The sequence below is a fragment of the Oreochromis aureus genome, linkage group 4 (genome assembly GCF_013358895.1).
Source record: "Oreochromis aureus strain Israel breed Guangdong linkage group 4, ZZ_aureus, whole genome shotgun sequence".
Taxonomy (NCBI): domain Eukaryota; kingdom Metazoa; phylum Chordata; class Actinopteri; order Cichliformes; family Cichlidae; genus Oreochromis; species Oreochromis aureus.
The window spans coordinates 31,894,341-31,905,147 of NC_052945.1; the positions used below are offsets into that span (position 1 = coordinate 31,894,341).

The 10,807-nt window shown below is 40.4% G+C and overlaps 1 protein-coding gene across 1 annotated transcript in view; it reads left to right on the forward strand.

The window, feature by feature from the left end:
• LOC116335537 (beta-1,4 N-acetylgalactosaminyltransferase 2-like) overlaps positions 1–9,265 on the forward strand; it is a 39,262-nt gene extending 29,997 nt beyond the window's left edge. Inside the window, exons 6-12 of the mRNA XM_039611596.1 lie at positions 313–379; positions 707–820; positions 914–1,000; positions 5,218–5,399; positions 6,260–6,403; positions 8,721–8,949; positions 9,081–9,265. Of these exons, the coding sequence (XP_039467530.1) occupies positions 313–379; positions 707–820; positions 914–1,000; positions 5,218–5,399; positions 6,260–6,403; positions 8,721–8,949; positions 9,081–9,265 (1,008 nt within the window). The remainder of the gene's footprint in view (positions 1–312; positions 380–706; positions 821–913; positions 1,001–5,217; positions 5,400–6,259; positions 6,404–8,720; positions 8,950–9,080) is intronic.
• Positions 9,266–10,807: the final 1,542 nt, after the last annotated feature.

Sequence of the window (10,807 nt, forward strand, 5' to 3'; positions counted from 1 at the left end):
TGTCCTTCCCATGTGGATGGCCCCTAGGCTCTCTTTAGCATTTTGCTAGCTGTATACATAAAGCCCTGCAGTAACATCAGGCCATGACACTGGGTCTGGTTTTGTGGTTGTGGTCTGGGGCCAGCTTTCAAATGTAAGATAATACATCTAAATCAAATACCACAAGAATTTAGGGAAATTAAAAATGATTGTATGTAAGTTTATATCCAGAGTTTATTATCAATGTGATTAAAATGAATGATGTCACAGATGTCTGTGTAAGTATGAATACTCTGAGTACTTTTTTTGTTTATTCAGATTTTTCTATTCTAGGTGGTCTTAAAAGTCTCTAAAGGTATCCTTACCACAGATATTCCACCAGCAGAGGTCACAGTCAAAGGTGAGATTCCACTTCTCATCAGTTTATATATAAATTGGTGACAAATAAAAGCTATAACTCCTATACTAAACAAATCTGTTATGTTGTGGAGGTAAATTTGTTGGCTTGATTTGTGTCTGATATATCCCTTCAAATGATGGGTCACTGCAAATCAGGAACAAATATGTTCTGAGTCATTAACTGTATTCTATGGTAGCACATTTATGTCCTGAAAATATGAATAGGGGATGGAGGGTTATGATGGGTTTGACATGTTCTGACCTTCACAATCAAACTTCAATCTAAAGAAGACACTTGAATGAAATGTTGTGAAATTGTAATTCACAGGTTTTCGTGAGAAAGAAATGATAATCAAGTCCAGAAGCTTGGAGCTGCTCAACGACGTGCTGGTTAAAGTGTCCTATACTAGCACAGTGTACCATATCAACACTGGAGACCTTGGTCAGCATTGTCTGGGAACTCAGAGCCTTGTCTTTTAAGCCAAGAATCTTCTTTTTAGTGTACAATAAGTATGTTTTATTTTTCTGTTTTTAGTAACTTTCCAGTTTGAAAACCATGAAGCTGTGTTCCCTATTGCCATCAAGCAGCCTCATATACCAGTCCTGTATGACATGGGGACAGGTAGGAGTCTACTTTTCAACAAGGGTTAAAAAAGAGAGGGAGAGTGAGAGAGAGAGAGAGAGAGAGAGCAATGCAGTAAAACCTTGAATTTTATGAAGGTTCTTTCGCAGTACCAATTATTTCTTTGGTTTTATTTTGTATCTTACTACAAATTAGCGGGAATAATATATTGTAAAATATGAAATGTCATTTCTAATCACAACAGCAGTCGTCTCAAGGCGCTTTATATTGTACAGTAGATCGTACAATAATAAATACAGAGAAAAACCCAACAATCATATGACCCCTTATGAGCAAGCACTTTGGCGACAGTGGGAAGGAAAAACTCCCTTTTAACAGGAAGAAACCTCCGGCAGAACCAGGCTCAGGGAGGGGCGGGGCCATCTGCTGCGACCGGTTGGGGTGAAAGAAGAAAAACAGGATAAAGACATGCTGTGGAAGAGAGACAGAGGTTAATAACAGATATGATTCGATGCAGAGAGGTCTATTAACACATAGTGAGTGAGAAAGGTGACTGGAAAGGAAAAACTCAATGCATCATGGGAATCCCCCGGCAGCCTATGTCTATTGCAGCATAACTAAGGGAGGATTCAGGGTCACCTGGTCCAGCCCTAACTATATGCTTTAGCAAAAAGGAAAGTTTTAAGCCTAATCTTGAAAGTAGAGATAGTGTCTGTCTCCTGAATGCAAACTGGAAGCTGGTTCCACAGAAGAGGGGCCTGAAAACTGAAGGCTTTCCCTCCCATTCTACTTTTAAATACTCTAGGAACAACAAGTAAGCCAGCAGTGTGAGAGCGAAGTGCTCTAATAGGGTGATATGGTACTACAAGGTCGTTAAGATAAGATGGGGCCTGATTATTTAAGACCTTGTATGTGAGGAGCAGGATTTTGAATTCAATTCTGGATTTAACAGGAAGCCAATGAAGGTACTGTCAGTACTCTTGCTGCAGCAGTACTCTTGAAGACTTTTCAGCGAGTTTTTAGGACATCCTGATAATAATGAATTACAGTAGTCCAGCCTGGAAGTAATAAATGTGTGAACTAGTTTTTCAGCGTCACTCTGAGACAGGATATTTCTAATTTTAGAGATGTTGCGCACTATCTCGTTCTTTCAGTTGCTATACACAGTTCGTGATCATAGGTGAGGTTAGTAACGTACAGACCCTTACCAAAAAATTTGAATATCATGGAAAAGTTTATTTATTTCCATAATTCCATTCAAAACATAAAACTTCTATAGATTATAGATTCAGGACCCACAACTTAAATGATTACAAGTACTTAGTTGTTTATTTGTACATAATTTGTGCTTCCAGCTCATGAAATCCACAAAAACACGATTTCAAAAAATTAGAATACTATGAAGACATCAGCCCAAATTTTACAGGGCATGAATGTTTTAAACTGAGTGTCACACATAACTCATCTACTAAACTCAAAGCACCTACACAGGTTTTCCCAGGTGTCATTAAATTGCTTCACTTTGATCCAATTTTCTCAGTTAGGTTCAATATGGGGAAGACTGCAGACTTGACAACTGGCCAGAAGAGCATCTTTTGTGGCTTACCCATCTTATGGAGGGTACCAGTGATGCTCTTCTGGCCAGTTGTCAAGTTGTCAACTTTCCATTGATATGCTTGGATACAGCACTCTGTGAACAGTCTAGTGGAAGGGCAAAATGTGGCAGGAGAAGATGCACCATAAGAAGAGATGACTGTGGCCTTCAGCAGATTATCAGACAGAAGATTCAAGAATCTGGCAGAGATCCAGAAAGAGTGGAATGAGGCAGGAGTCAAAGCTTCAAAACCACTTGTGAGCCTGAGCCAGCGTCAGAAGCAACTCAACTGGGCCAAGGAGAAGATGGACTGGACTGTTGGCCAGTGGTCAAAGGTCCCCTTTTCCGATGAAAGTGTGCCTTTCATTCGGGAATCAAGGTCCAAGTGTTTGGAGGAAGATGGGTGAGGAACAGAACCCAAGCTGCTTGAGGTCCAGTGTGAAATATCCACAGTCAATCATGATTTGAGGTGCAATGTCTGGTGCAGGTGTTGGTAAACTGCTTTCTGAAATCAAAGGTCACCGCAACAGTCTACCAGAATGTTTTAGAGAGCTTCATGATTCCTTCTGCTGAGGATCTATATGGAGATGCAGATTTCATCTTCCAGCAGGACCTGGCCCCCGCCCATACCGCCAGAAGCACCAAAACCTGGTTTGATTGCCATGCCATCACAGTACTTGACTGGCCAGTCAAGTCGCCGGACCTAAACCCCATTGAGAATCTATGGGGTATCAAGAGGAAAATGAGGTCCACCAGACCCAAAAACAAAGAAGAGCTGACAGAAAGCATCAAGGAAATCTGGGCTTCCATAACTACCAGGCAATGCCACAGGCTGATTGCCTCAATGCCATGGCGCATCGAGGCATTGAATAAGGTGAAGGGATTCCCAACCAAGTACTGAAGATTGACGTATCATTTTGAAAGTACCACATTTGATTGATTTGATGTGATCCTAATTTCTATTTTTTTTCCTGCAAAAACTGAGAAGTAAATGGTGATGTCGTCACAGTATTCTATTTTTTTGAAATCCTGTTTTCATGGGTTTTATGAGCTGGAAGCCCAAATTATGTACAAATAAACAACTAAGTACTTGTAATCATTTAAGTTGTGGGGCCTGAATCTATAATCTATGAAAGTTTAACGTTTTGAATGGAATTATGTAAATAAATAAACTTTTCCATGATATTGTAATTTTTTGGAAAGGGTCTGTAGATCGACTGGTAAATTGAAAGCTTCTGTTTTACACTTGGCTCTCTTCACCACGATCGGTACAGCGGCCGCAAACTGTTCCAGCGCGAGCTGGAGGCCATCACCCGATGAAGCCAAAAGAACCACATCATCTGCAAAGAGCAGAGATGAGATTCCGAGACCACCCAAGCGAAAGCCTTCCACCTCTTGGCTACACCTAGAAATTGTGTACATAAAAATTACGAACAGAATCGGTGACAAAGTGCAACCCTGGTGGAGCCCATCACCCACCAGGAACAAGTCCGACTACTATGGACCCAGTTCTTGAAACAGCTGTATAGGGATCGAATGGACCATGGCAATGGGCCAGACACCCCATGCTCCTGAAGCACCTCCCACAGGACACTTCGAGGGACACGGCTGAATACCTTCTCCGGGTCCACAAAACACGTGTAGACTGGTTGGGCAAACTCCCATGCATCCTCAAGTATCCTTGAGAGGGTAAAGAGCTGGTACAGTGTTCCACGAACAGGGCGAAAACCCCATTGTTACTCTTGTATCCGAGGTTCGACTAACAGAAAGACTCCTTTCCAGCTAACCTCATCCACCCCAGGGGCTCTGCCACCAAGGAGCTGTTTAACTGCTTCAGTGACATCGCCCCCCCGAGATAGGTGAGTCGTCCCCCTCGTCCCTAGACTCTACTTCCTTCACGGAAGACGTGCCAGTGGGATTAAAGTGGTCCTAGGAGTATTCCTTCCAAAGTATTCTTTCCACTGCCCCACAGACTCCGGAGTCCCCACAGACTAACCAAGCCCGATAGGACTCATTCTTCAGCCTGGTGGCTCCCTTCACCTCTGGTGTCCACCAATTGGTTTGGGGGTTACCACAACAAGAGGCAACAACCACCTTGCTGCTGCATCTCAGTGCAGTGGCTTCAGCAATGGAAGTGCTGAACATGGGTCGTTCTGACCCAATGTTACCAGGCGGCGTCTTTGTAAATTTCCTCCACCTGTCATAGACATCCACATGACTTCCAAAAAAATTACCCAGTGTAAAGTTCATATGTTGAACTTCATATTGATGTCCAAATTGTGGACCAAGTTCACGTTGTATAGCTGTCCAGCATTCGTCATGAAAAGATGGACTCATTATCGACATGTTCTGCACGTCTATCTGACGTACAATGTTTAGTGGGAGAGAACTACTATCAAGCTTCCTCTAACAAAAGCAAGTTGGACCAAATACAGCAGAACAGAGAGGTGTACTATGAAGTCAGGCTTTATTTGCCTTAGCTGACTCAACAAAAGCTAAATCCCCAGTCGGAGATAATAGGTGTGACCAGAACACCAGAATTCATTGGGTTTGAAAATGTTCTACATTCATTCACTGCTATATGAAGCCAATAACTCATTCTACTCTGTAGCAGATGATCTGTCTTATTTTCTTGAAACGTTTCTTGGCTTCTGTCTGTCAGATATTAGCTCTCAAGTTACCATCGCCACAAAGACCTTCCTGCGGTACGAACAGCTGAAGGTCTTGTTGGACAGCATCCGAAAATTCTATAGCAACATAAAAGTCATTGTTGCAGATGACAGCTTTGAACCAGAACACATTACCGGAGAAAACATCCAGCATTACATCATGCCTCCAGCACAGGTATGCATAGACATTTAGAACTTAAGGTTGTGGTTGTTTTTTTTAAAATTAATACTGAGTTTTATCAGACGTCTAAGACATAGCAGTATAATTATTGAAAGATTTATTCAAATAGTAAAATATAAAATTCTATGCTTTTTTTTCTTTCTTTCTTTCTTTTTCTTTTTTTCTTTTTCCCCTAAATATAAACTTAATTTGTTTGCAAGTTATCTATTATTCTCACTTGAAACTCAGATTAATGGGATTAATGCAGAACAATTTAGAAATATAAATAAAAAAGAAAGAAATTGTATTGTGAAGAAATCCCAACAGTCAGCATTTTGCAATGATAAAAATGAAAAACTCCCTTTTAACGTGAAGACAGCTCGAACAGAGCCAGCCTTAGTGAGGGACACTCATCTGCCATAACCAGCTGTGGAAAGAGAAGATAAAGAGAAGTGAATTGAAAAAGAGATCACTGACAGACAGGACAAAACACAGAATAAGGGACAGAGAAGAAAAAAATGTAATCACATGCTCCAGTGGTATACAAAGGTGAGGAATTGAATGGGAAGAAGAAGAAGAGTGGAGAGGAAATGCTCAGTGCATCGCATGAAATCCTTCCGCAGTCTGAGGATAGTCAAGTGTGACCTGATCCAGCCCTACCTGTAAGCTTTTGGGTAAAAAACAAAAGATTGCAGCTTTTAATATCAGTCTCCAGTGTTTTGCATTAGTGTTTTTAGGAACTTTCTGAACAATCTGATAGTTATGAATTACAATAGTCAAATCTAGAAGTAATGAATGTCACAAGTGACTACTTACACCTTAGGGGGTCAAAGGACCATTACAACAGACTGTAAAAGATGTTTTTTCATCCTCAGGGCTGGTTTGCAGGCAGAAATCTGGCTGTTTCCCAGGTAACCACCAAGTACTTCCTGTGGGTGGATGATGACTTTTTGTTTACAGAAAAGACAAAGATAGAGAAGCTTGTGGAGGTGATGGAGGCGGTCCCTGAACTGGATGTGGTGAGAATGAAATGGCTCATGTTACATGATTGTGTTTTCTTCTTTAAATAGAACACTAAAAGTAAAATAAACTGAACTATGTAGATAAATTATATAGTTATTTCTGTTAACAGATGTAAGGTTTTGTTTTTCCCCAGTCTGCTGATCATTTGCATCACTAATGTGATCTACAGTCGTGGCCAAAAGTTTTGAGAATGACACAAATATTAGTTTTCACAAAGTTGGCTGCTAAACTGCTTTCAGATCTTTGTCTCAGTTGTTTCTGTGATGTACTGAAATATATTAACAAGCACTTCATACGTTTCAAAGGCTTTTATCGACAATTACATGACATTTATGCAAAGAGTCAGCATTTGCATTGTTGGCCCTTCTTTTTCAGGACCTCTGCAATTCGACTGGGCATGCTCTCAATCAACTTCTGGGCCAAATCCTGACTGACAGCAACCCATTCCTTCATAATCACTTCTTGGAGTTTGTCAGAATTAGTGGGATTTTTGTTTGTCCACCCGCCTCTTGAAGATTGACCACAAGTTCTCAATGGAATGAAGATATGGGGAGTTTCCAGGCCATGGAGCCAAAATTTCAACGTTTTGTTCCCCGAGCCACTTAGTTATCACTTTCGCCTTATGGAACAGTGCTCCATTGTGCTGGAAAATGCATTGTTCTTCACCAAACTGTTGTTGGTTTGTTGGAAGAAGTTGCTGTTGGAGGGTGTTTTGGTACCATTCTTTATTCATGGCTGTGTTTTTGGGCAAAATTGTGACTGAGCCCACTCCCTTGGATGAGAAACAACCCCACACATGAATGGTCTCAGGATGCTTCACTGTTGGCATGACACAGGACTGATGGTAGCGCTCACCTTTTCTTCTCCGGACAAGCCTTTTTCCAGATATCCCAAACAATCGGAAAGAGGCTTCATCGGAGAATATCACTTTGCCCCAGTCCTCAGCAGTCCATTCACCATACTTTCTGCAGACGATTAATCTGTCCCTGATTTTCTTTTTTTGGAGAGAAGTGTTTTCTTTGCTGCCCTTCTTGACACCAGGCCATCTTCCAACAGTCTTCGCCTCACTGTGCATGCAGATGCGCTCACACCTGCCTGCTGCCATTCCTGAGCAAGCTCTGCACTGGTGGCACTCCGATCCTGCCGCTGAAACCTTTTTAGGAGACGATCCTGGTGCTTGCTGGACTTTCTTGGACGCCCTGAAGCCTACTTAACAAGAATTGAACCTCTTTCCTTGAAGCTCTTGATGATCCTATGAATTGTTGATTTAGGTGCAGTCTTAGTAGCCACAATATCCTTGCCTGTGAAGCCATTTTTATGCAACGCAATGATGGCTGCACGCGTTTCTTTGCAGGTCACCATGGTTAACAATGGAAGCACAATGATTTCAAGCATCACCCTCCTTTTAACATGTCAGGTCTGCCATTCTAACCCAATCAGCCTGACATAATGATCTCCAGCCTTGTGGTCGTCAACATTCTCACCTGAGTTAACAAGACGATTACTGAAATGATCTCAGCAGGTCCTTTAATGACAGCAGTGAAATGCAGTGGAAAGGTTTTTTTGGGATTAAGTTAATTTTCATGGCTAAGAAGGACTATGCAATTCATCTGATCACTCTTCCTAACATTCTGGAGTATATGCAAATTGCTATTATACAAACTTAGGCAGCAACTTTTCCAATTTCCAATATTTATGTAATTCTCAAAACTTTTGGCCACGACTGTAGGTTCCTGCTACACTAAATCAATTGGAGAATCCTCTGTGATTTTGTCACTTGTTTTCTTCTTTAGGTAAATCAGATGTAACTGATTCTAGCATTCTAAGTGTGACCTAATGCGCCCGTTCCACCATCACCACCAAGGCTCATTCCCTTTTCATAAGACTGAACATAAATCTTGCACTTTTACGGGAACAGGAATAAGATAAAATTCTTCTAAGCTTCTGTACAGCATGTAACATATAAGCCACAGTCACATATATTATATTGAGTGACCAATGTGCAGGTGGGCAATGCAGCATTAAATGCTGCATGGTCGTACTCTCTCCCGCACTCCATATTGTTCATTGTTGATCTACACATGTCTGTTGCTGCCACGGACATTGCACGCTCTTACGTCATTGTCATGAGCCACTCTCACAAACAAAATCATGGTTTAGTAACACAATAACGTGCTAATGACTTTGTTTGCAATAGTAATCCCTTACTTTACTCTTTCTTGAAAAAAGTAATCGGATTAGAGCAACACGTTATTGCCCATCTCTGTTCATGACAATATTTATAGCTCGATCTTCGGTTTCTCTTTTTTTTAGGTTGGTGGGTCAGTAAAAGAGAATCAGTTTTATTTCTCTCTTATCTATGAAGAAGGAGAAGAAACTGAAGGTGGCTGCTTATACAGGAAGTCTAATAAGAAATTCCATTCAGTTCCTGGTTACCCACAATGCTTTTTGGCCAGTGGAGTGGTCAACTTCTTCCTGGCCCGTACAGATGCTGTACAGAGGGTGGGATTTGACCCTAAGCTACAGCGGATAGCACATTCAGGTAGGTCCAGATTTCAGTTTGGTTTACAAGTGACAAAAGCAGCAAGTTTCCAGTTTTGCTTAGCTATGATAACAAAATGTTTTATTTTGAAATACTCTTTTTTTTTTTTTTTTTTTTTTTTGTAAATCTAGAGTTCTTTATGGATGGACTGGGCTATTTACTGGTTGCCACTTGTGGTGATGTATCCATTGGCCATCAACATGTAGCCAGAAGTGCTCGCTATAGCAAGTTCAGAAATCCTAGAAAGGATGACTCTGAATTCAAACTGCAGCTTCATTTCTTCAAAAACCACCTTAAGTGCATCAAATATGGATAGATGACCTTAAGAGAACATCAGTGAACTGGTTGTAGTTACATATTGCACTCTGTTTTACTTAGAGCAATGTTTTCATAGTTATTGCTTTGCCTGTAATTGTTAATGTTTCTCATAGTCCATTCTACTGCTACTACTATTGTAGGCTATAATAAGAAGAACTCAAGCCAGATGTTTCCAAAAATTCAGAATCAAACCAAATTAAATAAATGTTATGTTGTTGATGAAAGAAGGACTTTTAAGTTTGGAAGTCACAATAGCATTTATGCTAGAATAAGTTATTGGTTACTCATTAAGTTATAGTTATATTGAGTTATAGTTTTTGAGAAGTTATTGTTATAAAGTCACTGGTCACTTTCAGCAAAGGTGAAAACATTGTCATAGAAAAGAAAATTAGGGGCTATAATTAATTTTCACAAGTTTTTAGTGAAAAATCTGTGCATCTCAACTGTTTTTGTACAGTAACTTTTACATTTAACTTTAATTTAATTAAATAATATTAAACAATGCCATGCAAAATGTATTTTCACATTATGAATGTGTTCCAGCTTACAGGCCCTCATAGTGTATCTTTGGGGAATCTAACAGTGGAGATTAATAAAATGCAGCCCTTTTTGTGTGCACTGAATATTCTGCCAGCGAGATTTCTAAATGAAGTTTTTGTATGTGTATAATTCTTCACTTTTGATTGTTTTGGGGGTTTTTTTTTCAAAAAATTGCACAACCTCCCTAAGTCCTTGAAAAGTTTCAGTTTTAGAGATTCCAGACTTCTCTTACTCTTTAAGGACATTCATATCCTGTTAGAATTTTTTTAAAGCGTAAAAAAATCTAATAAATAAAACTAATAACAGCTACCGTATTTTCACGACTATAAGGCGCATATAAAAGTCTTAGATTTTCTTCAAAAAGTGCGGTGCGCTATAGTGCAGTGCGCCCTGTGTGTGTTGTAAGGAGGACGTAGTAGAGAACACCATGAGAACGCTAAAGGGTGAAGTGTGGGCGTTGACTGTATATACAATCGCACATACATACTGTTACGGGTTCAAAAGTATTGGAGATGGATACAAGAGGAAAACCACAATAACAACACTGGTCCGGCCGAGTTGAGTCAAACGATGATTTTAATGAACACACGTGTGGGAGATGGACACTGTACGCAGACAGCATGAGATCTCTGGTCAAAAAACCACACAACAATAGTTTTATGAAATCAGGGTATTAGAACGCCCCCTCATGCGTAAAGCAGGTGCAGTACAAGCAATGTTGACAACTCTTGACACAACAAGGGAACATTCTCTCCGTCTCGAGGGCAGGCACTGACTCCCACTTATCTCCTGAAGCCAACTGTCCCTTATGGAGACACAACATTGCAGCTACAAGGTTTTTGCAGATTGTTAGTTGGTCTCTTACCTAACCCTGAACTCACTAACTGTGTGTGTGTGTCCTAACCTCAAACTGCACCCTCTTTTACCTCTTAGCTCGTGTGTAATAATCTGAATCAGGTATGTAATATTAAATGAATGTTGTTTAATCAACTGCCACTAC